The sequence below is a fragment of the Oryza sativa genome, chromosome 1 (genome assembly GCF_034140825.1).
Source record: "Oryza sativa Japonica Group chromosome 1, ASM3414082v1".
Lineage (NCBI taxonomy): Eukaryota > Viridiplantae > Streptophyta > Magnoliopsida > Poales > Poaceae > Oryza > Oryza sativa.
Genome location: NC_089035.1, coordinates 42,720,380 through 42,748,153, shown reverse-complemented (window position 1 = coordinate 42,748,153; position 27,774 = coordinate 42,720,380). Strand labels below are relative to the sequence as shown.

At 41.8% G+C, this 27,774-nt stretch overlaps 5 protein-coding genes across 7 annotated transcripts; 2 read left to right on the top strand and 3 right to left on the bottom strand.

The window, feature by feature from the left end:
• Positions 1 to 139: 139 nt before the first annotated feature.
• Positions 140 to 9,627, bottom strand: LOC4325409 (protein CLT1, chloroplastic). 2 transcript variants are annotated; one of them, XR_001542483.3, is made up of 11 exons: positions 9,073 to 9,627; positions 6,733 to 6,878; positions 6,408 to 6,445; positions 6,207 to 6,322; positions 5,460 to 5,559; positions 5,334 to 5,369; positions 5,121 to 5,171; positions 4,918 to 5,041; positions 4,507 to 4,632; positions 706 to 1,535; positions 140 to 589 (listed from the first exon to the last, which is right to left on the bottom strand). XR_001542483.3 is itself a non-coding variant. In XM_015766014.3 (10 exons), exons 1-10 carry the CDS (start codon positions 9,477 to 9,479, stop codon positions 1,360 to 1,362), a joined length of 1,320 nt encoding a protein of 439 aa, XP_015621500.1. In that variant the 5' UTR covers positions 9,480 to 9,627; the 3' UTR covers positions 612 to 1,359. The 2 variants fall into 2 exon arrangements, 1 of the variants encoding a protein (XP_015621500.1); XM_015766014.3 differs by lacking the exon at positions 140 to 589 and having other exon boundaries at positions 612 to 1,535.
• Positions 9,628 to 10,959: 1,332 nt separating this feature from the next.
• Positions 10,960 to 13,045, bottom strand: LOC107276077 (uncharacterized). 2 transcript variants are annotated; one of them, XM_015788152.3, is made up of 4 exons: positions 12,927 to 13,045; positions 11,703 to 11,919; positions 11,528 to 11,600; positions 10,960 to 11,322 (listed from the first exon to the last, which is right to left on the bottom strand). In XM_015788152.3, exons 1-4 carry the CDS (start codon positions 12,955 to 12,957, stop codon positions 11,071 to 11,073), a joined length of 573 nt encoding a protein of 190 aa, XP_015643638.1. In that variant the 5' UTR covers positions 12,958 to 13,045; the 3' UTR covers positions 10,960 to 11,070. The 2 variants fall into 2 exon arrangements, with proteins under 2 accessions (XP_015643638.1, XP_025878271.1); XM_026022486.2 differs by having other exon boundaries at positions 11,703 to 11,913; positions 12,927 to 13,012.
• Positions 12,311 to 17,612, top strand: LOC107277511 (putative calcium-binding protein CML23). The gene is made up of 2 exons (XM_015790742.3): positions 12,311 to 14,404; positions 16,959 to 17,612. Exon 2 carries the CDS (start codon positions 16,976 to 16,978, stop codon positions 17,429 to 17,431), a length of 456 nt encoding a protein of 151 aa, XP_015646228.1. The 5' UTR covers positions 12,311 to 14,404; positions 16,959 to 16,975; the 3' UTR covers positions 17,432 to 17,612.
• LOC107277351 (putative calcium-binding protein CML19) lies at positions 15,461 to 16,658 on the bottom strand. The gene has a single exon (XM_015790493.3). The coding sequence runs from the start codon at positions 15,995 to 15,997 to the stop codon at positions 15,557 to 15,559; it is 441 nt and encodes a 146-aa protein (XP_015645979.1). The 5' UTR covers positions 15,998 to 16,658; the 3' UTR covers positions 15,461 to 15,556.
• A 3,535-nt stretch (positions 17,613 to 21,147) lies between the features above and the next one.
• LOC4325408 (probable calcium-binding protein CML31) lies at positions 21,148 to 21,993 on the top strand. Its single transcript, NM_001401831.1, has one exon. It carries the CDS (start codon positions 21,264 to 21,266, stop codon positions 21,717 to 21,719), a length of 456 nt encoding a protein of 151 aa, NP_001388760.1. The 5' UTR covers positions 21,148 to 21,263; the 3' UTR covers positions 21,720 to 21,993.
• The last annotated feature ends 5,781 nt before the right edge of the window (positions 21,994 to 27,774 follow it).

Genomic DNA, 27,774 nt, shown 5'->3' with positions numbered 1-27,774 from the left:
TTCCTTGCAATTGACTATAGACTTTGGCAAGCAAATTAAAGTTTTATTTAGTAATCATGTTGAACTTAATCTTGTCTTGAAAAAGAAAGGGCCATAATTTTTTTTTTAAAAAAAAAGATCTATGTATACGCATGAGACATGAACTAAAATTGATCGGATTCTTTCGAGTGTTAAGTGAGACACACGCATCATGCTAGTACACTTTTACGCCAATACAACACTCACGTATGTGCATCCTAGCACATATCAAAACAAAGATTGAACAATTGTATTACACTGACACGCTTTGACAATTAAATATACCCACCTATGCATAAGCTATCTTCTAGAATTAAATTATAAAACACGAGTTTTTTTGCCAAGTCTAAAAACTCATACCCAAGTCGACCTTTCAATCAGATACTGAGTTGAGCCATACTGAAATCCAGCAACCGGATTGCCGGTGTTTTCTCCAATTGCCAGGAGGCATTGCAATTTGCACTCTAGATCCCCATCACGCGATGCTTGTCGGGGTCATGGCCTCCCTGCCGCACCCCCGGGGACCACCTGAATCCTCGACGTCCCAGAGAAGGGACCCACAAGTCGACGGCTACAGGAAGTAAATGCCAGCGTTCTACTAAGATGTATCATATTTAATACGAGTATATACCGGTAACAGGTAGCAACAAAACAGACGGTCACACTTTTTCACAGAGGTAAACATACCATCTCGCTCTTGCCGCTAGATTCAAAGTGTACAGGCTGCTGGCCATATATATAGTAGCTTGGCCTGTGTTAACTTCTCACTGGAAACATCCATACAACACTTCCTCATCACAAAACACACATGAACACCGGAGAGTGGAGCAACCGGTGAGCCTCCGGCCGGAGGAGGCAGTCCAGTCAACAGCTGCAGGGGAGGCCAAGATGGACAAGAGCGTCCTGATGATGTTGATGGCGGCGGCGGCGGTGATCCTCCTGTGGCTCCCATTGGTGTTGCCGCCGCTACCGCCGCCGCCGCCATTCTTGCTCTTCATCCCCGTCGTGATGATGCTCCTTCTTTTCTCCCTGGTTCTTGTCCCGTCTAGAAACTGTACTGGCATCCCCCAACTTCAGTCAGTAACATCAGAATAAGAACGCCTGATGGTTGATCAGGTACCTTCTTTTGAGTCTTATTCCTTATCCGTGTGGCATTTCCTCACACTTATTGGGTAGGAGTTTACTCGTGTGATATATGATACAGTATGCAACAGCAGGCAGATGGCCGGTTCCTCAGGAGAACTTCTGTTCTACCTCAAGCCTATATGAACCATGCCTCAAGCCTATATATATGAACCATGGTTGTGAAGACTGGGAAGAAAAAAAATGAACAAATGAATGTTAGCTAGGAATTCCTGCTGGTGAAGGATTTCCAGGATTTTTTTGTGCCTGTGGAAAGCTGTAGAGTAGTAGGCCGGCGGTCAGCACCATGGCGCCTGCAACAAAGCCAGGAGGGAGAGTAGACGCCACACCGATGTACGGCAACGGTAGGGTGAAGGCGTAGATGGACAGTGGAACTGCATGCACCAAGAAATTTAGGCATCAGAAATGATTATAGTTCTCTCTGCAGGTCTGCAGTTTACATTTATTAATATTTAGCATCTTCTTGTACGGAGTACTTCCTCCGTTTCACAATGTAAGTCATTTTAGCATTCCTCACATTCATATTGATGCTAATGAATCTAGATAGATATATGAATATAGAGAATACTAGAATGACTTACATTGTGAAACGTTTCACAATGTAAGTCATTCTAGCATTCCTCACATTCATATTGATGCTAATGAATCTAGATAGATATATGAATATAGAGAATACTAGAATGACTTACATTGTGAAACGGAGGGAGTACATGGCAACGACAAACAACGAGAAAAAGGAAAGCTAACTGTGCTCTTCCTCATCCTATAACTTGCCAAATTATGACTCAAATACGTCGAACTTTCAGCATTATATTGAACCTTAGGACTCAGTTGGCTACTAGTGACATGAACAGGAGACACCCAACAATATCAATAATGCTATGCATTATCTTCAACATCAGGATTCAGCTGTGCCAGTCTGCTATGGCTAGCTACTAGTGGCATGAACAGCAGACAGTAGTACCCAACAGTGATAACAATGCTACACTAAGGTGGTGTTAATAATTGGCAGTAACTCTGTTGAGTCAAGGCTGGGATATAAATTCCACTATCTAAAAAAACACTAAGGTGGTGTTTGAATCTCCCGAAAATGAAGATAAAGATTAAGTGTTTCACGTAAAACGAGGTGGTAATAACATGTGATTAATTAAGATTTAATTATTACAAACTTGAAAAATGGATTAATATGATATTTTAGAACAACTTTCATATAGGAAGTTTTCGCATGAAACACACTGTTTAGCAGTTTGAAAAGCGTGCCACGAGTATCTAAAAGTTTATCCAACTTTTGTTGGAGAAAAGAACCGGGCCTAATTGGCAACTGGTCCGGGGTAAACAGGCCCTCAAATACTACACTAATTCTTAAAAAAAAATCCTAAATGATCCATTGAAACAAAGAAATGAGCCATTTGGAGTCCCTATGGTATGACCTTATCCTGCTTTTTTTTTTTTGGAAAATTTCCTTTGTGCTATTATCTCTTCAAAGTTCAAATTCATATACTGTTTTCCCTTGAAGCATTCAAGCAACACGGTTGAGCAATTCCTGTCTTCTAGATTCCATAGGATTCAAGTTAATGTGCCACCCAATTCTTATATTTTTCCTATTCTACATTTTTCGATCCTTACGTTCTGAAGAAGCCCTAAGTGGCATCCTTGCTGATAAGGGAGCACACAGGTTGGAAAAACAGCCAGGATATGTGCAAATTTATGGAGCCTTCTTACAGTGTTACTTAACAAACGAAAACAGGAAGTTTAGCCATCAAGAAGAGTGCCAGTTCCAAAATGATATTGGAGGTTCATGTAGTCATTAAGTAAGAACCAGATTAAAAGCATGCAGATAATGGGACAATAATAGAAGAAAGTTATAGATCTAAGTTTTGTGTCAGTTTTCCCTTCTAACACACTTACTTGTAAACTTAGTTTTGAATTGACATGGTGAAACTCAGTTATGTGGGATCATGGTCACCCAACATAACCATCACTTTAATTTCTGCCAACCTTGTGCTGGACTAAAGGCGACCTACTTTATTGCTTTAACTTCCAAGCGTGCGTTTCTTTTCTCCCTTCATAGGCATAATTATATATGCTCTAAAAGGACTGTGAATATGATGGTTGAACATACATTGGCATGGACCCGTGGTAGCCTGGTAGGAAAATACTACCTCTGTTTTTAAACAGATGCTGCCGTTGACTTTTGAAATAATGTTTAACCATTCGTCTTATTCAAAAAAATTAGTGTAAATATGCTAAAGTATAATTCATATTTAAAGTTTCTTTAATAGTAAAACATTTCATAACAAAATAAATTATATATATATATATATATATTTAAATAGGACGAATGGTTAAATATCATGTTAAAAGTCAACAGTGCCATCTATTTAAAAAACGGAGGGAGTATTCTTCAGTAACTTTAATAGGCATTACGGGCAGGCTAAATATTTTTACTGATAACATTTTGGCAAAGAATCTGCACATCCTCTTTGCGCATGTTCCAAAACCAACAATCCCTCGCCTCAAAAGCTTCGGAGTTAACAGAGCGACCATACGGAAAGAAGCAAGTGGTATATATGGAGTACTAACATCCTTATTTGCCCTGGTTCTAATTACTAGACTGGACTACAACTGAATCATCATCAGTCTGAAAAATCACTAAGCACAACCTCTTCGTCTCAGAAAAAAATCACCACAAATCCTCATTCCTGACAAACAATATGATTTATCGACCTGTAGCTATGTCTTTCTTTTTCAGATTCATTCTTTATATTAGGAGCAACAGAAAAGACACAAATTAATTGATTATTTTTCAGGTGATGGTTGATTCAGAAATGGAGATTTTCAGACCATTGGTTTTCATTTAAACATAAACACTTGCGTAAAAGAAAATTAAAACATAAACACATATCAAGGTGCATACTGAACGCAGCAACGCATGTAGCATGAAAGGTATCATTGGTAACTAACAAGTACTCATTTGCTCGACTACTAAACATATTACTTTAGAATCTGTGCGATCTAATTCTTGAAGAGCACAGAAGCACGGAATGCTGCATGTTACTGAAATTGGACAGTCGGTTCGGAATTGGTAACTGGCAACATGTAAATACATTATCCCACCTTATGTATGGTATGGCCATAATAAGGCTTTCCAGTTCAAAGCTTTGGATAACACTCTGTAATGTGTACAATAGTTTCTAATACTCCTTAAAACATACCAGATATGGTGAAATATGTATGTGAAAAACTAAAACCACCACATTTCTTCAAAACGTGCAGGACGAATTAAATTAAAAGTTTGCTTAATTGGTGGAGACAAGGTGGCGCACACAAAGAAAATATGCGAACCTGAAAATGTAGAGGCCAGAGAAGATACAACTGCTGAAGAAATCTTTAGTAAGTGTAGAAGTGATATATTGAAGCCCATATTAACCAACACAAATAGTAGTGGTAATAGTGGTGCCCCTTCACAGCCTGTACAATTTAAATGGTTTGACAAAAAGTAAGATGCTTGTGCAGTATGATTACATTTTTTTTATTTTATTAAAGAACAATTATAAAGCATAAGCATACTCATAAAAACAGGTCAAATGTTCATATGTTCTTAAACAAATTTGGTGAGGTTAATCATCATGATTTACTTCTTATTTAATAGCAGTGGTTTATCCAGATCTGTATTTAAGTCCCTAGGTCCTATCACATAAGGAACCAAGTAATTGGGGGATACAGTCATAAATTGTTGCAAACTTTAACGATTACCAGAAGATAGTGATCCCATGTTCAGAAAGCAGGCGGTGCCATCTCTGATGTATGTTGGTAGTTGATGGAATGGCACTCCCCATAACTTTGACAAGAATGGCAACAAGAGACACATGAAAAGAGCCTGAAATGGTACATTTACTCATTATAATTGATGGTGTTTATTTATAGTTCATGTAAATTAGTATGCAACAGGAACATACTTGATAAGCAGAGCCATATGAGTTGACGACAAAAAGATCAACCGAGCCACCCTAGAAACAAAACAAGAGCATTAAGATAAGAAGAGCATCTGACAAGAACTAATAAAGGAGTCGTGGCTTTCATTTATCACACTAGATAACTATAAATTGTCATGTACTCATGTTCAAAAAAAATATGGTGCAGAATGAGTAACCATGGGAAGAAACCAGTACCTTCAATTTCTTGGCAGCATTCAGAAATATTATCTCCTGAAACAATTAGGCTTTTATTGTATCAGGTTGAATTCATTGCTAAAGAACATAAAATGGTTGATTGCTTGATTAATGTAGATTCTCTACCTTCAATACTGTATCAGCGGCTTGGAGAAAGAACGATATTATCATGAGCAGTGGCCACAAAATTCCAGTACCTTTTAATGAAGCACCAGCACTAGATCCACTATATATGGCAAAGCAATATTTATGTTAATTTGTGATCATATCAACACAGTAAGTATGTCAATCAACAATTATCTAACAAATAAATCAATCAACAGAAGGTCATACAGCTTGACTAAGTTTCCTCATAAAAGAACACCTTAATTTCGTATGGCATCATCCGCCACCAGTTCATGGCAAAGAAAGTAAGGCTTTATAAAAAAATGATGCCATGCTTAAATATGTATCAATAATGCAAAACAGGAACTACTTCACTAGATTTCCATGCTTGGAATCCACACATGTATCATTTCAAACTGTCATGAGAGTTACTTTCCAATGCAGCAATTCCCACGCACACATGATAATACTTATTGAGGATTTCTGGAGCACACAACCACATTCCACATGCTCTGAAGTACAAACAAAATTTCCCTTTTTAGATGAAAAAAGATTACATTGTTGTTTATTTTGCATGTTAATATCCCAACACTCAAGCTTCTTGTCTTCTGGACTCAATCATAATAATAATCCGAGGATTAGTGCGAGAAAGACTTGTACAAAAACAGGAAAAGAGTCGCACTGTGGCATACGGCTGCAGATAAAATCTGGTACTTACTACTCAGAAACCAACATTGAGATTATCGCTTAATCAGGGAAGAGCTTTACCTTGCTACAGTTATTATTACACCAACCGTCACAAGAAAGCATCCAGTTATCTCATTTATTCTATAGCGCCTCTTCAAAAAAATAGCAGATAAAAGAAGCTGCCAAACAAGATACGTCTGCAGGAAAGTAGTAAACGAATTATAGAAATGTGCTTACATGTCATAAAATGAAGATAATGATATAACACAGATAGTTCTCAACCTGTGACAGTATTGGTATCGAAGCCCCAGAAAGAACGGCTACTCCAACAAAAAGCAAACAGTTAGCACATAGTGAAAGCTTCATGTATCACATAACAAGCACATTTTACTTCAATAATGAACTATGAACTAAAACCCATCAATGAACCAGAAACATGTTGTATAGTTATGAATCAAAAAGCAACTAAAATGATTTTCCCAGGCACGGTATGAAAGATGGGCTTGAAGAGAAAATAATAGCAGAAAATAACTGTCATTGGCATATGGATGCTTGATTCAATGTTTAGCAAGTCAAAGGAAGTTGTATTTGGTAAAAAGGAAATTACCTCCAGCAGCCATCCCTGATGCTGCTGATAAAGCCTCCAAGAGGCCTACAGCCAGAAAAGGTTTTTGTGGTAGAGACAGCATCTCATCAGTGACAATGCCAGCTTGATGGCGAAGATACAGGATCGAGAAATAGACAACCACATAGCTGTCAAAATTGAAAGATCCACATCACATTATTGTTATGCCAAAAGAGTAAACCTCATGTTTTCAAGCTTCAATTAAGAAATAGCATTTCTATAATGTGGCTTTTCTCCCTTGCTAATAAAATCAGCCGGCATCCTTCCACTGGCCAGCGAAAAAAAAAAGAAATAGCATTTCGAAATATATCTGTGGATTATACGACTTTACCCATCAAACACATCATAAATTGGCTAAATATGATGGTTGCGCAAATCATTTAAATAAGGCATAAAGCAGCCCAACTTTATTTCTTTAAAAATCAAACTGGTTCGTTTGTTCTAGTGGGATCTAAGGGGAAAATGTTGAAACTAAGTACTTATTCACTCAACAGAGGTCGGAGATGAACCTAAGTACTTATTTATCCATGATACTGAATAAGATTGAGCATATTAAATATAAGAACTGATTAGTTTAGACATGAAAAAGAGTTTTGGCTTCATACAAAAATAACAGCCAATGTTTCTATAACTCCTGAATTACAGGCTTTCAGAACTGTTGAACTTAGTTATAAATAGAAATCCATCTGCTTTCAAGAAATATGGAAATTTTTTATGAATAATGATAAAGGAAAAACTGCAGCCATCCACTGTCTATGTCCGACATTTTTCCCCCGATAAAAGATGTTGCAGAAAACAACAGTTTGCAAGGTGTGCAAGTCGCCAAATGTTAGGACATCGTGCATGAACTCGATCAGAAATATAGTGAAACAACGACACATTAAGTCATAACAATTAAACCAGGTGGATCTGTTCTAAAAGAAAATTTATGATAAAAACATTTTTTTTTGTGTGCGTACGTGAGTAGGATAGCCTTTAGCTCCATATGGTTTATTATCACACTCGTGTCATACCACAATTTCTAGCTCGTCTTAGTCATAAACTCTCACCAAAACTTGCCATACTAAGGTCAACAAATTTGTGGCATCAAACAAAAAAAATTGACAAAGTGCCGTATCCAACCAAACGAGGCATATATCCATCACAATCTGTGGTAACAGAAACCAACAAGTTGACATGACACTGCAGCAGCACACCGACAGGCGGCGGCGGGTGTAACCCAGCACAAAAATTTAGGGCCCCTTTGAATAAAAGGATTTATGTAGGAATTTCATAGGATTTAAATCCTATAGGAAATTTTCCTATTTGGCCCTTTGATTCAAAGGATTGAAGCTTTCCAAATCCTATGAAATTCCTATGGAATAGCACATTGCATGTGGATTTTGGAGGAAATTTAGCAAGAGCTCCAACCTCTTGGAAAATTTCCTTTGAGTTTATCTCTCTCATCCGATTCCTGTGTTTTTCCTGCGCTCCAATCAAACGATCATTCCTGTGTTTTTCCTGTGTTTTGCAATCCTCTGTTTTACACTTCAATTCCTGTCAGAATCATGTGTTTTTCCTATTCCTCCGTTTTTTCTACCCTACGATTCAAAGGGGCCCTTAGTAACAAAAAGTAAAATAAACAGTAAGCAAGCGCCCCGCACACATGTACTCCCTCCGCCCCAAAAAATGGTCCAATACTGGGGACGTATCTAGACATACGCATTGTCTAGATACATCCCAGGATTGGGATTTTTTGGGGGGACATACACGTACTACTACAATTTCAAGTTCTTCTGCATTGTCACAAAGGCACGTGCTATCTGCGACCGATTAATGTTGTTGCTTAGTGCTTAGTACTACTAGTTTATATTATAGTTTAGGAGTATGACAACAACAATTGTAATTGTAATGGGTTCGCAACAACAATTCACATGCTCAACTTGTTTAAAAAACCAGTTGACGTGATCAAGCAGCGAATAGGAATCCTGAAATCGGGTGGATTTTCGAGTACCTGGAAGGCCAGCTCACGAGCTCGACCACCCACCAGAAAAAAAGCGCATAGCCGTACAGGAATTGAGATATTAACAAGCAAAAAATCTCGTCCAGTTATTCTCCCAGACAAGTGGACCCCCAACACCAGGCACCCATCGCAAAGGCTGTAGAGTGAAATGATTCACGCAGAATGAATCCCGACTGTTCGAAGTTGAAATGCACTTTGGACTTTGCTCGATTCGATCAGACACCGCGACAGCAACGCACAAAGCGAAAGCATCTCGGATCAATCAATGGCCGGGGGCGGCGCGAAGGGAGGAGAAGAGGAGGATGGGCACACGTACGTACCCGAACGTGGCGAGCTGGGCGAGGAAGAAGGGGTAGTCGCGGAGCGGCACGAGGGCGAGCTTGTAGAGGACGCGGTTCCCCGTACCCATGGCCACGACCGCCGCGGTGGCGATTGCCACCTCCATCCCGGCGCTCCTCCCGACCCCAGCGGCGCTCCCCACCACCTCCCCGGCCGCCGCGCACCTCGCCGCCGCATCCTCCCTCCGGGTCGCCCTCCTCGCCCCCAACCACGCCGCCGCCTCGATCCGCCGCACGTGCGCCGCCCGCACCGCCTCCCTCCGCCTCACGGTAGGGAGGAGCTCCATCGCCGCCGCCGGCCCGTTCGCGGGGAGGAGGCGGAGCAGCCGCCCCCGCGCCGTGGAGGGGCGGCACGAGACGGGGGGCGCCGTCGTCGTCGACGACGCCATGGATGGACCGAAATCGATTCTGCGATGGATTGGAGCGTGGCGGCGGCCGAATTGCTGCTGCTTGTTTATAGTAGTAGGAGAGAAGTCGGAGCAATGCGCTGCGTGCCCGCGTTGGTGGTGGAGTGGAGGGAGGAAGATTCGTGGACTCGTGGTTGTGTTGTTTTGCTTTGCTTTTTGTTGCTCGCTCTGCTCGGGTCGGGTGGCTGCGCCGCGCGGATGCAGGGGCGGGGCCACCATGGCGAGCTAGCTATGAATTAATTAAACCAGCGTAGGTAGGAGTCGTGCCATCAAAGATCATTGTGATGTTAACACTTGCTCACTTAGCAGTGACAGGTAGTATTTCTACTCCGTACTTCTCTCGGCTCCTAAATCTTGTTTAGGATATTAAAAGGTTAGGAAAAATGCATTTTCATTGTGCAAAATGTTTTTGCGTGTGTTGAAAAAACGAATATTATGAACGACGGAGCGAAGAAGTACTCCCTTCGTCTCATTATACAAGAGATTTTGAGTTTTTACTTATACTGTTTAATCACTCGTCTTATTAAAAAAAATTGTGCAAATATAAAAAACGAAAATTATGCTTAAAGTAATTTGGATAATAAAGTAAGTCATAAATAAAATAAATAATAATTTCAAAAAATTTTGAATAATACGAATGGTCAAACAGTGCAAATAAAAAGTTAAAATCCCTTATATTATGGAACAGAGGGAGTAGTTGATTGAGGCCTTGTTTAGTTCTAAACTTTTTCTTCAAACTTTTAACTTTTACATCACATCAAAACTTTTCTACACATATAAACTTCTAACTTTTTCATCCCATTGTTCCAATTTCAACCAAACTTCCAATTCTAGCGTGAAAAACACAGCCTGAATGGCGACAAGTTGTGTTTTGCTCGTACCGTATTCAGTGGCGTTTTCGGTTGTGTCAATGATGATTGTGATGCGGCCACAGGTGCATGAAAAAAAATGGCTCCCATCGGCCCGCCTTCATGATTGAGCCGGGGTCTACGGTACGATTCCGGTACCAACTCATGATCGACGACGGCGAGAAGATCAACTCCAGAGTGGTCCAAAAGGAGCAGAGCATCTTTCGATCGAAAAGGGGCACACTACACGACACCGGCGAGCCCTACTGTGGGCTCTACCCCACCACCACCTGTGTGGGTCCCTTGTTTCACCGCTTACGCCACGTGCGCCGCTCAGCTGTATGACATGTGGGCCCGATGATCTACAGGGCAGCAGCCGCGGCCGTTCATCATCGTGTTGACCTCGGCCATTACTGAGGAGTGAGGTCATCGGTGAGGGCAGCAGCGGAAGACGCCAAATCGGACGGACGGCGGCAGGCCGCCGCCCCAACCTCGTCGCTACCCGCGAGCCTCGGCTTATCGAGAGGCGTGCCTCTTCCTCTCTCGCTACACCACACGCCACGCCTCTCTCTCCCCTAGCTCGATGGCGACTTTGGATTCTCCAGCCTCTTGTGTTTGCCTTTATCTATCTTGTTTTTATTTACTCCTAAAATACGATTCTCTTTTCAACACTTGGGGGGATGTGACTCTGAGCTGCATGATTTACACGCACACGCGGAGGCTGATCAGAGTTGCTTGGTCCTGATGAGGTAGGCGACGGAGGCGGAGGTGGCGAGAGGGATGGCGACGTCGTCGGAGATCCAGCGGAGGCCGGGGAGGATCCTCTTGGCGGCGAGCGCGCACAGCGGGGCGCCGAACAGGTACATGATGAAGTCCATGGTCGCCTTGCCCAGGGTGAAGCTGTCCCGCCTGATCACCTCCTTGCCGATCTTGATGAACTCCTCCCTCTTCAACTGTCCCTGCTCCGTGTGATGCTTCTGCACGCACAACAACCACCCACCTCAGCTGGACTCACTCCACCCACTACTTTCTCGGTCTTATAAAAAACTAATTTATTATTGGATGTAAACGAATCTGAATATATACTTATCTAGATTTATAATACTATAGTGTGTACTTAGATTCGTTTTTATTAGAACGGATAGAGTAATTGTGTGATGATGCTCTAGCAATATTGCTCACCTCATACGCTTCCTTCAGGGCTTTTTTCGACGGTATCTTGTACTGCACCTGGCCGCGCTCCTCGCAAAACTTTCTGAAGATGACAAAATTTGTTAACAATGTGAGTGCAGCTGAACTGAATGTACACGTATTTTTCTTTTCTTTTTCTGAGACTGCAGGTGGTCACCGAACTTACTCGATAAGCTCAACGATGGCATGGTAGAAATCTTCGAAGGAATCTACATTAGCAACATACTTCTCATAATTTGCTTCCATGAACTGAATGAGTTTCTCCGTATCAGCCTTCTCACTCTTCATAGCAGCCTGGCTCTGATCCTTCTCGCTCTTCACGACAGCCTGATGAGGACTCTGATCCTTCTCGCTCTCCAGGGCAGTCTGAATCCGGTCTTCATCTTTTAGATTGAAAATCTCATTACTTCAATTTTAAAAGTTAGAGTAAAGTCCATCACCGGTCCCTAAACTTGTACCGTTGTGTTATCCCGGTCCCTAAACTCGCAAATCGACCATTCAGATCCTCAAACTTGTTCAACTGTGTTATCGCGGTCCCTAAACTTACAAATCACTCGTTTAGATCCTCCAACTTGTTCAGCTATGTCACCCGTTCCCTAAACAGGACGGTCTAAAAACTTTATATCAAAAAATAATTCATAACTTTTTCATATGAACTCTAATGAAGACAAATATTATATCAAAATTGTAGCCCTCGACGCGACCTACAACTTTGTAGTTGAAAAGTTTTTGAATTAAAACTGTTTAGGGTCCCAAAATATTATTGCATTTTTATAGATTTTGAAATGTTAATTTTAAAATTACATTTTGGGAAAAAATGACTTAAAATAAAAAAAAATTAACTACAAATTGTAGATCGCGTCGAGGGCTACAAGTTTGATATAAATTTTGTCTTCATTAGAGTTCACATGAAAAAGTTATGAATTATTTCTAAATATAAAGTCTTTAAACCATCCTATTTGACTCAGATGATATTCAAATCCAATTTTAGGGACCGGGGTGACACAACTGAATAATTTGGAGGACCTAAACGAGTGATCTGCAAGTTTAGGGACCGGGATAACACAGTCGAAGAGGACCTGAACAGTCAATTTGCGAGTTTAGGGACCGGGATGATACAGCGGTACAAGTTTAGAGACCGGTGATGGACTTTACTCTAAAAGTTATATATCTCATAAAACTCGAAATGCAGCTGTCAGCAGCAATGGATGACCTCCTTCGGTCATCCCGACAAAAAAAACTCGAAATGCAATGGCAACCGAAAAGCTGCAAGTCTCTTCAGTTAGCATAGTTCCACAGGAGACATGATTACGTGATCGACAGTGAAAACGATTTGACAAAGAAAACAAGCCACCCATCATCACCCAAAAATAGCTCACCATATTCATACCTTTCCTCGCCTCAGGATTATCTCCTTCCATTCTCGTGGTTGTGGACAAAATGCACAGATGGTGATGGGGCCTTCTGTCCTGACACTAGGAGAGAGCTGGAGAGACTGTACATTTATATGTGGCGCATAGCCATGTTCCTTGTGTAGGACAATGACAATGGCATTGCCTCTACTGGGAGTAAGGTCAGAAGGCAATCAAAAAGGTACATAAGGACAGGAATCCGGCCGGTAACCTTGTTTAGCTTACACGATATTCTCTTACATGGAAATCAAAGACATTTCCTAACAAAAGGAACTAAAATTTGTATGCACAAACTTTGGACACAAGCAACAATGTGGACTAATATTATGCCTGTTGATTCCATACGCTCATTGGATAGTTGTAAACATTACAGTTCATTTGGGTTGTCTGGTTTTATTTAATGCATGTTTTCCTCTGTTTTTTGTTAGGACATGGCTACCGACTTAAATACAATATGTATTTCCAAAAGCGATTGAACTTAAAAACCAACTCACACACGGATGACTTACCAAAGTACTGACAAAAACATCTTTAATTTTTATAATAGTAGAGATTAGATTACGTTTAATACTTTAAATATGTGTCCGTATATCCGATGTGATAACCAAACCCAAAAAATTTTCCCAACTAAACAAGGCATAAGATAAAAAGGTCAGGACAAACCTGGCCAGTTTGGAAAACCAGTGCTTTTGTTTGAGTGGGGGACACTCTTCTTACCGGACTGAATTTTCATAGTTGAGCCTTGATTCATCTTCATGCACGTCTTGCTGCAACAATTTTTCCTACAGCAGCAATCAAGGAATCAAATGAAGTAAGGGAACATGTTTAAAATAATTGGAAAGCACGGATGAAGTCTAACCTGAATAAATTGAGGTTACAACATTGAACATTCATTGTGTGAAAAAGATTGAGCATTCGGCAGCAGAGTCTTGCTGGCGCATATGAGCATTAAGTGTTCTAATTTGACACTCGATCTGTCACTTCTGAATGCAACCGTAATCTGATAGATCAAAACAATCCTTCAGTGATAAAGACCATAACAGTATAAATGCTAAAAGCATACATGAGTACATGACTCGTACCAAAATGGCATCAAGGATCAGTAATATCTTCAAGTGGAAGCATATGGAAGCACCCAAATTAACAGTGTGTAGCATTCTCTCTTTTTTTTTTTTACTTCTACGGAATAAAAGTTGGATATATCATACATCATATACAGTACTAGTGTTTTGAACAAGTTTGCTAATGCAGTTATTATTGAGTTAAGCTAGCTGCTGCAGTGCTGCTTCGTCTTGAAGACATGAAGTAGTGAGAAGCGACGGAGGCGGAGGTGGCAGCGGCCATCACGGCATCGTCGGAAAGGCAGCCGAGGCCGGGCAAGATCACCCTCTTCGCGGCGAGCGCGCAGAACGGAGAACCCACGACCAACCCCATGGCCGCCGCCATGTCGTCCGAGGTGATCTCGCCCCTGATCACGATCTCCCACCCCTTCACCTTCACCTGCCCCTGCACTGAAGCAGGCCCTTCTCTTCTTCGCCTTGGTACTACTCTCGTTTGATGCCGTTCACTTTTTAAAACATGTTTGATCATTCGTTTTATTAAAAAAATTAAATAATTATTAATTTGTTTCTATCATTTGATTTATTATTAAATATACTTTTGTGTATACATATAGTTTTACATATTTCACAAATTTTTTTGAATAAGACGAATGGTCAAACATGTTTAAAAAAGTCAATCGCGTCAAACATTTAGGGAAGGACGGAGTACTATCTTGTACCGCAACTGTCCCCGTTCCTCCCTAAGCATTCTGCAGAAAAACAGCATGCATTTTGTAGCATCATGAATTCATATATGTCGAATGAATGTACCACCAAATAAGGACCCTGAAGCTCAGAAATTAACCAGAGTTTTAGTTGAGATCGATCGACCGTATGCATGCAGTTCGATCACCAAACTTACTCGTTAAGTTTCTTGGCATCACAACCATGTTTTGGTCCGGCCATGATCTCTTTGATCTTCTGGCCTGTCTGGCTTATATATGTGGCGGATAGCCATGTTCCATTGTTCCTTGTGTTGGAGGACAATGACAATGGCATGGCCTCTACATGGAGCAAGGTCACAACTCACAAGGGAAGCAAAAACACAGCCCAAAGGACAGACATGGAATCCGGCTGGTAACCTTGTTTATCTTACACGATATTCTGCGGAACCTGGAAATGAAAGCCATTTCATAACAGAACTTTTTTTAAAAAAAAAAAAACTGTATGTGTGCACAACATTTTGTTTATACGGTTTTTTTTCATGTTTTCCTTTCTTTTTGTTAGGACATACTTTATTCGTGTTCAATTACTCACTCCCTCTCAAAATATAAGCATTTTTAGCTATGAATCTGGACAACTATGTATCCAGATACATAGCCAAAAGTTGTTATATTTTAGGAGCGGAGGTAATATTACTCAATAACAGTACTAGTGACTGTAAAAACATGTTACTAGTGAGAAGCTAGGGATACTAAATTCATGAACGAATGAACAGATGGAAATATAATCATACAATGATCATACATTGAACTAATTAACAAGCGGTACATCATATCATCGATCTGCTATGCATCCATCATGATCTTGAACTCCTCAAAGCTGATGACTCCATCTCCATCGAGGTCAAACCTGCAGATCATTGTTTGGCACTCCTCGATGCCCTGATGCGATCCGAGCTTGCTCAGCATCCGTTTCAAGCTCGCCGGAGTGATGCGCCCCTCCCCTTCCATCTCGTACATCCGGAACGCCTCCATTAGTCCCCTGCACCTCTCCTCCTCGTCTCCCATCTCAAGCTGCACCGCCAGCTTCGTGAACTCCTCCTCGTCGAGCAGCCCGTCGTCGTCGGTGTCCGCCGACGAGACGAGCGCCTCGGCCTCCTCGGCGGACATGTCCTCGCCGAGCGCGGCCTTCATGCAGAGCCGCAGCTCCGCCGCCGAGATCTTGCCGTCGGCGTCGCGGTCGAACGCGGAGAACACTCGCCTGAACTCGGCTGTCGCGGCCACCATCTTCTCCAGTTGCAACCTAAAATGTTCAGAACTGCAATGTACTCGACACACGTAGCCTCTGAATATTGGAAGGAGATGCTGCAATGCAATACCTCTCGTGCTTAACTAGTTGTGTTTATATATACAAGATTTCAGCATGATTTGTTGATCAGTTCAAGCTAGGCATGGTTGGTTACTGAAGACTGACGGAATTAGTCAATCGATAGTGTCAATTAATAGGAGGCTTCCTTGAACGATTAGTAGCAATAGTTTATACGAGCAACGCCAGCCAATTCCAAGAGAAAGGGAAAAGGACCTCGTCGCGTGTGATCAGTTTCTGGCTTGCTGTTGATACTAAATTATTACTTGTATATTGTAATGTCCCAAGAGTTTGACGTGTGGTGAGTAATAGCATCAGCCGGCCGCATTGACGAGGTCATTTTCGTTAGTTTGTTCCATTATGCTTGGTCTTATCGATCATGTGTGGAATCCAACTTTTATGGAAGTAGGTAGAGAATGTTCGAATCCACGGTATGTACATGTGTCACTATGTATGAAAGTTCTTGCAGTGGATCATTTCGTTGGAAGGCCTACTGGAAGGGATATTATATGACTGCATGCTGTTTTGTTTTATTTTTTTTGACAAAGATAGGACAGAACTCTGTTCAACATTCATCTGCATTTTTTTTTGTTTTGGGTAAATCATGTACAATTATTTAAAAGTGCTGTCATCTCTCCAAGTCAAAGAAAGCTTACTTTTTTTTTTGACGCAAAAGGGTTTACTTGCTATTGTAATTCCCATTGTTTAATCTGATTGCTGAACTTGACCTGATAGCATTCCTAGTGTGCTCATTCCTCATTGCCTAGATGTTCAACAATAAATACCAGAGCTTAAGATGAACTCTCAAACACCAACCTTCCTAGCTAACAAACCCAAGTGTCAAGTCTCAATAATCAATCCTAATTTGATAATTTGATCTAGTTAAGTGAAAGGCGAACATGGTTGCCTCCGACGAGTTCAGGCGCGTCTTTGGATCGTTCGACCAGGACGGCGACGGCAAGATCTCCGCCACCGAGCTGCGGCTCTGCGTGAAGGCGTCCCTCGGCGAGGACATGCCGGACGAGGAGGTGCAGGCGCTCATGGCGTTGGCGGACACCGACGGCGACGGGTTGCTGGACGAAGAGGAGTTCGTGAGGCTGGTGACAGAAATGGAGGCGGATGGTGATGAGGAAGAAGACGACGACGACGAGACGTGCAGGTGCCTAAGGGAGGCGTTTGCGATGTACGAGATGGAAGGGAGAGGATGCATCACGCCGCTGAGCCTGAAGCTGATGCTGAGCAAGCTGGGCACGCACCTGGACGTTGCAGAGTGCCAGGCCATGATCTGCAGGTTCGACATGAACGGAGACGGGGTGCTCACCTTCGACGAGTTCAAGACTATGATGATGGCCTGATGGAATGAGATGGTGCCGGCCGGCCATCATCGTTGTTGCTAATCTTATTGTATACTCCTATGTAATATGAGGAATTTTATAGTTACCTTCAGGTAGACAGGGAATTTGTACACTCAGGTTAGGTGCTATGGTATCCGTCATTCTCATGTGAATTAAATAGTTATAAAAAATTTAATAACATCAATTGGTTGGGATGATATAAATCTATAGATATCATTCAAGACTATATTTTATCTACAACGATGTAGACTTTATTATCCACTAAAAAATAATAAAATCAGGAAGTGAATAATACATGTATAACTTTTTTTTTGTTATTTTAGTTTCCATGTGGCATCGAATTTAGACTTGTGTGTTCGTATAGGGTATTATATTATCATAATATATTTTATCAAATTTTATATTTTTTTTATATAATTGTTTAAACAACATGCATGCATCTAGCTAGGTGATCAAGATGCCATAGCACTTATGTGTAAATACCTAAATTTTACGCTAATGTTTTTTGATCAAGATGCCATAGCACTTATGTGTAAATACCTAAATTTTACGCTAATGTTTTTAGTATCAATATTTTTATTATAAAATTTAATACCTCTAAATATCTTCTTAAAAATGATAAAATTACTCGATATGTTAACGTTCGTTCATTCCCACTATCTATCGTTCCTTTTGCGGAATATATAGATTGAACAGATATGCGTTCACTCCCTAAAAAAACATATATCTGTTCATTACGATCGTGTGAACAGCTGTAAATTCAAACTTGAACACAGATAGTTGTAAATTTCAAACATCTTAAACAATTTGCAAAGGTTTTGAAATTTCTTGGGTAGAGACGATACCATATCCTAGCCGTCATTACAGTAATCTAATAGTTAGGATGCCTCATTACTGACTTTTGACGGTATAAGGGTAGAATTGTAATTTCGGATGCATAGAGTGCGATGGATGCGGATGGCCATCTGGACGGCACGGCCCATGCACGGCCGTGCTCAGGCCAGCATGGCCCGACCAACACACCGGGCCATGCCGTACCGGCCCACGTGCTGAAGCATCGGCCCAATACAACTCGGGCCGTGCTAGGCTGGCCCGAAGGCACGACAGCCCATCGTGCTTCTTTATAAAAAAGTCTAATTTTCATCCCTCATTTCTTTGGGCCATGTCTTAATGATTGTAATAAGTCTATTTTGCATCCCTTCTCTCTTGGGCCGTGAATTATATGGCTGCATTAAGTCTAATTTTTGATCCTAAACTTTTTTCCTTCCCTCCTCATTGGATCGGGCCGGCCCACCGTGCCAAGGCACGGCCCAGCTATCAGGTCGGACCGGCCCGGGCACGGTCCCAATCGGATCATGCCGTGCCGTGTTTGGGCTGGGCCAAATGGTCGGGCCATTGGGCCTCGGGCCTTATGGCCTTATAGGATGCGGTGGTCTGGGCCCGGACGGCCGCGAGCACGAGACATTGAGGGCGGCTGACGCGGTGGCGTTGAACAGGAGCTCCGTCGCCTGTTGCGCCCCGCGACCATGCAGCTGCCTCGATTGGGTTTGCGTGGGTCGGAGAGCGAGATCGCCAACAAATTGATCGTATGATGAGTTGAGGAGAGGTATGAAAAACGGAAGTTCTGCTTTTCTTAGCGGCGGCGACGGCGGGTCGGCGGCCACTCGGAGCCTTTGGAGGGTTGATCGCGTGCCCATAGGCACGCGCACGCGGCCGAGACGCCTTCGTCATGCTCGCGTCTCTCTCACCGGCACTAGTTCTCTTCTTCTTCTACGACGTTTTTGTACAATGGTGAAGTTTTTGTACTCTGTTTCGGAAAGGGACACAGACCTGACCAGGCACAACGCCCAGCAGCGCCACGCGTCATCGCCGCCGCCTCTTCCTCTTCCCTCACGCTTCCCCCACCTCTCATATACGCGTGCTGACGTCTACACTGTTTACCTCGCCGGCCCAGTCGCCGCGTAAACCATCACCGGCCGCGTAATATGCGTATGCGGCTGTGAAAACTCTGATCCAGTTTATGTTGGATGCTGCAGAGTTGCGACTAGTCCTTTTCAGGTTCGGATAGGGATACTCGAATTGTTGTAAGCATGAATGATGTCTCATCCGTTGCTCTGAAATAAAAGGGTAGCCTAGCAAGGGACAACACCGGTTATAAGGGCCTGTAAACTTTATTGTCAATTTCAATACTATCAAATTTTGGTAGAATAACATAGTACTAAACATGACCTTATCTTTGTATTGCGTAGATTGTAGATTTTTCTCATAAAAATACTACCAAAATTTAGAAAGCTCCAAACTAAATACATCTAACATTATCAAAATAATTTGATAATGTCAAAACGTGCTAAAAATGATATTGGCAATTTTTACTAAGATTAATTTCGGGAACAAATTGAACAAGCCCAACATGGTCCCATGCAAATTTCCTTCATGAAGCTACAATATTTTATTTTCTTCTCTTTTGACGGAAACTCAGTAACCAGCATAAAAAATACCCCTCGTGACTAATTCAGAATGTCCAGTTTTGCAAGAAAATACAATCGCCAAAGGCTAGATAAAATATCGCTAGTGCCTTTTTCCCCCCTTCAGAATCGCATGCGTCAACTAAAACCTTTTAAAGCAAGTTTATTTGATATAATCAACTACTGGCTCAAAAAATTAAAATATCATTTATAGGCAAACCTAAAAACTCACTCATACAATAGTTAATTGTAGATATACATTCCATTATTAATTAATACATAATTTACTCATCGTTATCATATAGTTTATGGGAGCTTGTGCTGCAGCTGGTTATAAATCTGTAGTTCGTTTTTCTTTTTTTTACATAAGTACAAATAAAATGTGACAACTTATACAGTCCGCTAATATCGTCTTATTGTACTCACTCAAATAAAACTACTGCGGATGAGTACTAAGTACTACCTCCGTCCCAGAATTTTTGTCACTTTAAGTTTTTGTTTGTCAATTTTGATCTTTCGTCTTATTTAAAAAATTATGAAATTATTATTTTTTTTAGATTTGCTTTATTATCAAAAGTACTTTAAGTATGACTTCTCTGTTTTTATATTTGCACTAATTTTTCAAATAAGACGAATGATCAACACTACAATAAAAAAGTTAAAGCGTCTACTAATTTAAAACAGAGGTAGTACTACACTATTCAGCTACAGCGACCCAAATGACGTCCACGTGTAAATATCTTCGCTCCGCGCGGCAGAAGCTTCTCAGCCAATCGGACGAGCGAGCACCTTAGACAGTGACCCATCAACACTTGGCCAACGCCAAGTCGGACCCAACACGCCAACAAAAACGAATTTCTCCCTTACCACACGACAATTTCCCCGTCTCTTCCTGCCTCTAGCTAGTTTTTAGCCTCCACGGAAGCACCAACGTCGCCCACTGACCGCGCCGTCATCCCGGACGTACGCGCGCACACGCCACGTAAATCGTACTGCCTAAACCAGGCCTAATTGCCATGCCTCCAAACTACTCCTGTTCACAATTCAAGTCGTCGCGACTCGCGACCCTCCTTTTTTTTTTTCTAGATCTGGGGCACCGGTGTGGACTAAAAAACGCGGCATATGCACGCGGGCGGCTATGGCGACGACGACGACGACCGCATCTCTCTCGCCTTGCCGTGAAGCTTCGAAATTTAACTCTTTCCCGCGTGGATGGCCGCATATATATGCACGCAATGGCTCGTTCACCACAATTCGCAAGCAACGTCCGTGCAAGTAGTGCTCCATTATTCTAGCAAAGAAGGCAAGCAGAATTCATCCGCTTAAGGATCAGAACCAGATCGATCAGTTCGATATATCGATCGACAATGGTTGTTGCATCAGCAGCATCGCCGTGCGAGTCCAGTGCGTTGTTCGCGACGTTCGACCACGACGGCGACGGCAGGATCTCCGCGGCGGAGCTGCGGCTGTGCATGAAGACGACGCTCGGGGAGGAGGTGTCGGACGAGGAGGCGGGGCAGCTGGTGGCGTCGGTGGACGCGGACGGCGACGGGCTGCTGTGCGAGGCGGAGTTCGTGCGGCTGGTGCAGGCGGCGGAGGTGGAGGAGGAAGACGAGCGGCGGGGCACCGGCCTCCGGGAGGCGTTCGGCATGTACGAGATGGAAGGGGAAGGGTGCATCACGCCGACGAGCCTCAGGCGGATGCTGCGCCGGCTGGGCTCCGACCAGGACATCGACGACTGCCGCGCCATGATCTGCAGGTTCGATCTCAACGGCGACGGCGTCCTCAGCTTCGACGAGTTCAAGATCATGATGAACGCCTAAACCAGCTGCTATCTGCTGATCCCTCCGCTAGCTCCATCAGAGCGCGCGCATCCATCGATCTGCAGTACAAGTAGTGTTCTTGCAGCGTGTCGTGTATATACACATAGGTGCTGTAAATCATGCTCAGTTCACTTGATTGGTTTAGGTGTTTATACATCATTCATTTCATTTGTTAATAATGGGATTTATACATAGTAAATTCATTTCATTTGTTGATGGATCTGTAAATGCTTCATGGATTTATTAAGGAAGATGATTTGTAAATTTGAATATATATATATATATATATATATATATATATATATATATATATATATATATATATATATATATATATATATATATATATATATAGTAAATTTGTTTGGTGCTCCATGGTGCCCGGGCACCATTGTTGAAATTGAGTATATACCCAATTCAAATGAGTATGAATCTTTTTCAATTACTTAGGTATTAACATTAACCACTTTACTAACTAGTTCAAAGCAAGTTTGAACTGAATTTGAACTTGTTTTTGTTAGATTTTAATTCTAGGTATATAGCATCCATACATATAATTAGTTAGGTATGTAATCATGGATTGTGAAATAAAGTTAAATTTGAGTTGTTTTGTTGATAGGTATAGGTATAAATCGAATTATTATAACTAGGTATATACTCACAATTTGAAAATTTTGAAAAATTTGAGTGATTTTGTGCATTTGATACCATGGTGCCCGGGCACCATGGTGCTCCATATGAGTGTCCTATATATATATATATATATATATATATATATATATATATATATATATATATAGCAAGTTATTGCCAAATTCGAAAACTACCGAGTCTTTCCCATAAAGGACGGTCCGACCGCCATTGTGTGGCCACCGAACAATGACATGTGGTCAAACCGCAGGTGCTCGGGCGGTCAGACTTTAAGCATAGAGTTCGAGTCCATTTAGTTATTTATCGTGTTTTCTTGTTTGATATTAAGATTTCTCGAGTTCTAGTTGATTTTTAAGTCTAATTGAACATGGCAAGAGCTATAAAGAAGTAAGACCACCCCTCCTATAAATATAAGGCTCCGGCTTCTCCCGTGTCGGGCCGACGGACTATTGGGCCGCCAAATGGGCCGCACGTATCTATCATAGAAGAAGGCCCCGAGTTTGGGCTAGATTAAAATCAGTATTTCCTCTCTCACAGTAATTTTAAGCATCTTTCTATTTTTTAGAAATAGCATTAGTACCATTTTTATGACTGCTTATTAATTTCTAGCTAAATTGAACAAACTAAAAATTTGGCTAGATTTTTCTCATGATATGGATTTATTTTCCAACTAACGTTAGATTATAAATTCGTATAAATTTCATTTATGTTTATGTTTCTTAATTATTTACGCCAACAGTGATGTAATTCAGGAATTATTTCTGTTTAACTATGTAATTAATTGAGACAACACAAATTAATTATTCATGTTCCTCCACAGGTTTCATGTACATTTAGGATTACTCGTTCAGCGACACTATAAATCTGGTCGAGTAGAACTGATCAGATCAGACGTTGTATTTCAATTAATTAGTATTTAATATGTTTTAATTCAATTTTCTCGTCCTTTCTTCCCGTTGCAACGCACAGGCACTTTTGCACGTGGTATTAGGATGCCACATTAGCGAAACCACCCATATATATTGCCATAGGATCTTGAGTACACGGTTTGTGTGAGTTTAGGGGTACACATTTCTCGTATCGTGGTTAAGGGACCTCTGGTGAACTTATTCCTGACGAAAATAAGCCCAGCACCAGCTCTCCGCCACTCGTTCACAGACGATCTGGGCCATCGAAGCTTGACTCAACGGCCCATGGACAAAACTGAATTACGATGCCACGCCTTGGTCCCCTACTGGGCCGGAAGCAGCGTGTCTTGCTTTGGAGGATTTCGTTGGGCCGGGACGGGATTCCTTCTCACCAACGTACTGCTAGGCCGAAACAGAATTCTGATTATCGTGATGGGCCGGTTGCCTGGAGTGGTACTATTCGCAAGAACGCGGGCATCCGTCCACCACGAGTCCACGATGATCGCCGAAAACGAACGGAAAGCGAGGATTCAAGGGTGACAATGACATGCCACCAACTAGAGGAACAATCGTCTTGTATATAATACCGTGGCCCACACGATAAAATGGCTACCATATCTCGCTTTGCTTTTGCCTTCCGCCTTTTATGCAAAGATATATGGTGTGTGTATATGCAGTAAATTGACAACGATCGGAACGCGCTGATGCTTGTGCAGTGGCGGCTTAATTGGTTCGCGGCTTCGGGAGTGTGCTGCTGAGAGCGATAGCGCAAATGCGCAATCATGCATACCGATGATGATTCTTTTTGGCCAGGAATCATATCGATGGTTGATCGTTTCCCGTTGCTGCATGTTTTGGAGAACGGCCCACGTTACCTGTACTGTAGTATAGGTAATCCCTCCGTCCCATAAAAAATTAATCCATAATAAAATATAATATTTATTAGTACAATGAATTTGAATATGTATTTGTCTATATTACTATGCACGAGTACTATCATGCTATGTACAAACTTCGACAGGGAGAAACACCGATCGACTATTGCAGCTAGGACTAAAAATTAGTAAAGAGTTCTTTAATTAGGAGTACATGCTCTGCGGATCTACAAGTAACGGGGGAAATAGATTGTTGGGTCGAACTTGGTCTGCTTTCGTGATGGCGTAGACCGACTGGAGCAATGTGAAAGCTACATATTTTATTGCACTCATTCCTGCTATACATACGGCCGAGCCATCCAACTCGTGTCCAATCACTGAGCTTATTTTTTATCATGTGTACTCAGACAAGCAGCATCTATGCGTACATATACATTAGTGAGCTTATTTCTTATCATGTGTACCCAAACAAGCAGCATCTATGCCTACATATACACTAGTCAGATGTAAGTTGTACTATGAGTGGGACGCATAGCAATTTCCATTATACAAACATGACAATCCGGCCATCCTGTGCTGCTCCCGGACGTACACTCCCACAGAAAGGAATATTGCTCGGTGTGTACCAAAGGTTTTACTCCTACTTCTTTTTGTTTCCCAGGTTTACTCCCACTTCACTACAAGTCGGCACTCCCGGTCGGATGGTAACGACCCAACACTCTGCGATGCCCATACCTCAATGGACAATTGAAGCAGCAACGGATCAAAAGCACGCACCTGCAGTGCTGACGGCTTGACGTCACTGTTTAATTATTTTTCTTCTTCTTCTAATAACTTATTAATAATTAAACATGCCAAAGCAATCAAACCCAGCAGCCGTGCACGGCACAGCTCACACGGATGGGTCGTGCACGGACGTACGTACCGTTTCTGCTGACAGCTATGGGGGCCGAAAAAACAACAACAACAACAACGGGAAGGATATGGGATGACGACGACCGGCCGGCCTATATTCAGTCAAACAGCGGATTAACGCGCACGCAACGAATCCAAGCACAATTATCTATCTCTCGCGCTCATATGATCAATCCCATTTTCTTTTTTTTTTAAGAATTACACAGTACAATGCAAACACTCACAACGCACGCGCACTCACCCCTATGAACACACGCACGCAAACCTACCCCTATGAGCATCTTCGAAGACTGGACCGGCAAATTCTAGAAAGATTGACAAAGTTATCACAGGCGTCTCGCTGTCGACGGGTACGTCGCCTACCACTGAAAGCACAACGCCGTTAAATCCTGGAACGAATCCAGGATCTCAGGTGCTACTGAGACTCTTGTATCCACTAGCCTACAGGCTCTTTCGCGATCAATCAATCCCATTTTCAGTGAACCGACTCATCTACTAATCTGGGAAGTGGACCCAAGATGACCTTTTTCCTCCTCAGGGCCTCTATACCTGTACTTTGCAATATACTAATCTAGAAGATGTATTGTTACATGCGTTTTTTTTTTCTTATGTGGTGTTTTTAAAAAAAAATTGGGAGTGGTTGTGAATTGAACTGCAGTATGTGGATGCCTATGCTGCTCCTTTACCGTTGTAGAGAAAATAGTTTATTTTTAAATAAAGTTTATAAAACCAGTAGTACATACTTTGACTAAATTATAATAAAATTATAGGTTTTAGATCTAGCACCAAATTTATCACCAAACTATGGATTTCAAGTTAGTTGTAAATTGTTTTTTAAAAAAAAACAAAACTACCTATTTCAGCTTTAATTATGAATTGATTTTTAAAAATACTAATAATCAATGTTAAAACATTTTTGGTCACAGTGACAAGAAAACGGGGACGAAGAGAATATTACATCGTAAACTCATATAGTTCCTTGATTTACCTTGATCCCATTTCATAATCTACAGCTGGAACCTAATTATTTCCCTTTTACTAGTACTGACCCGTTGCTGTAAAACAGTGGGTTTGAAGAAAAGTGCCCGGTTTAGCATGGCCATCAAATACTTTCGGATCTATCACAAGGAAGCATGCATGCATCAGCAGCACGCACGGGTGGCTGCCTGTTTGTTCGGCAGGCAGCGGGTACCTGACTCTGACGAAAGCGGCACACCGCACCGCACACATGTTCCCACTTGCTAGTCCCAAGGAACAGACCACCTACAAACGTGACCAACTCATTCTGGTCTCTGGACGTCGTCCATGCGCCACCTCGTCCATCGCCTTTCTTCCTGCGTTCTCAGTTCCCACCGCCCGCGCCGCTTGCCGAACAATGGTCGATAAGAGCATGTGCAATAGCAGGCTATAATGCTATAAGCCAGCTATAAACATATTTTAAAAAGATAAATAAGGAGAGAGAAGAACAGCGGGCTATAGATTTGTAACCAGTTGTAGCACGGACTTTAAGACATAGTGTGTATATGACAGGTGGGACCAGTTATGTAACTGTTGTATGAATGAGCTATTATATTGGCTATAAGTAAATTGAAGCTAGTAGTTGGCTATACTATTAAACTTGCTCTAAATATTCTATTTTAAATCAAGATCGCACAAAACTTCATGGCATGTCGGGATAGGGCAGCCGGCCATCAAGAAGATGCTTGGCTGGGGACTAATATTGCCACACATTTTTAACTAAGATAGTTAAGTTTAGTTTTGTCATACTTTTGTGGCAAATAAAATAACAAACTAAGCTTAGCCAATGTTTGGCAAGAAAATAGAGTGTATGACATGTGGGCCAGGTGGTTAAGAGTTAGACAAAATTGACTTATGACAAGAACTAAACACGGTCTATTAAAACTGTGGTTTGTCTACAAAACAGGCCCGCAGTTGCTGCCGCATGCGTAGAGCGTATCTCCGTCCGTGTTGGCCCATTCCGCGTGCGGTGTCATGCGGCGCTTGTGTTTTATCGCATCGATGCCTCCCCAAACAAGTCCAATCTACTCCAGAGTGTTGCCTGATTTACATGCTCATGTAAATTGTTCGCATGCAATGATGCAAATAAATTTGGGGACAGATTGTGAGGAATTTCTTAATCTCCATTACTAATGTCATTAAGTCGCACGCACGTTTAAATACTGAACAACTGTCAGCTGCAAAATCAATGAAAACGGCCGATACGTCCAAGATCCAACTGCGTTCGCTCGTTTCCGAGCACTATATATTATCGTTCTGGACATTGTCCATGCACCACCACATCCATCACCCTCTGTTTCTTCCTGCATTCTCACCGCCCTCGCCGCTTGCTGAACAATAATGGCCGATAGATAAGGAGATTATTGAAACAATGTTCTATCTAAAATCAAGATCGCACAAAACTTCATGGCCATATCAACACAAATACTGCATGACAGCATGTGACAGGGTTTACAAAACTGAACGCCCTTGGAAACGGTTGTACCTATGGTTTTCACGAAAACGATTTCAAAACAGTTGATTCCCCATGAAATTCGATCAGTTTTTAAAAAAAGTAAATTATGTCAGAATTTTTTGAATCTGAATGAAGGTTTACCGAGTGGTTTGTGATCTCGAGCTTGCTGTAAACCTCAGGGTTTTCACGAAACCCATTTAAAAAAACCAATTACTAATGAAATTCAATCAAAC

Bases quoted from the DNA above. Each gene is read 5' to 3' on its own strand.
- LOC4325409 (XM_015766014.3), bottom strand. From the start codon at position 9,479: ATGGCGTCGTCGACGACGACGGCGCCCCCCGTCTCGTGCCGCCCCTCC. The intron at 6,446-6,732 runs GTAATTTCCTTT...TTGTTGGAGTAG, and splicing joins ATCAGGGATGGCTGCTGGAG to CCGTTCTTTCTGGGGCTTCG. The intron at 1,536-4,506 runs GTTCGCATATTT...TGGTGCATGCAG, and splicing joins TCTGGCCTCTACATTTTCAG to TTCCACTGTCCATCTACGCC.
- LOC107276077 (XM_015788152.3), bottom strand. From the start codon at position 12,957: ATGGAAGGAGATAATCCTGAGGCGAGGAAAG. The intron at 11,920-12,926 runs GTATGAATATGG...TCAATCTAAAAG, and splicing joins TAATCCTGAGGCGAGGAAAG to ATGAAGACCGGATTCAGACT. The intron at 11,601-11,702 runs GTAAGTTCGGTG...TGTCATCTTCAG, and splicing joins GCCATCGTTGAGCTTATCGA to AAAGTTTTGCGAGGAGCGCG.
- LOC107277351 (XM_015790493.3), bottom strand. From the start codon at position 15,997: ATGGTGGCCGCGACAGCCGAGTTCAGGCGAGTGTTCTCCGCGTTCGAC.
- LOC107277511 (XM_015790742.3), top strand. From the start codon at position 16,976: ATGGTTGCCTCCGACGAGTTCAGGCGCGTCTTTGGATCGTTCGACCAG.
- LOC4325408 (NM_001401831.1), top strand. From the start codon at position 21,264: ATGGTTGTTGCATCAGCAGCATCGCCGTGCGAGTCCAGTGCGTTGTTC.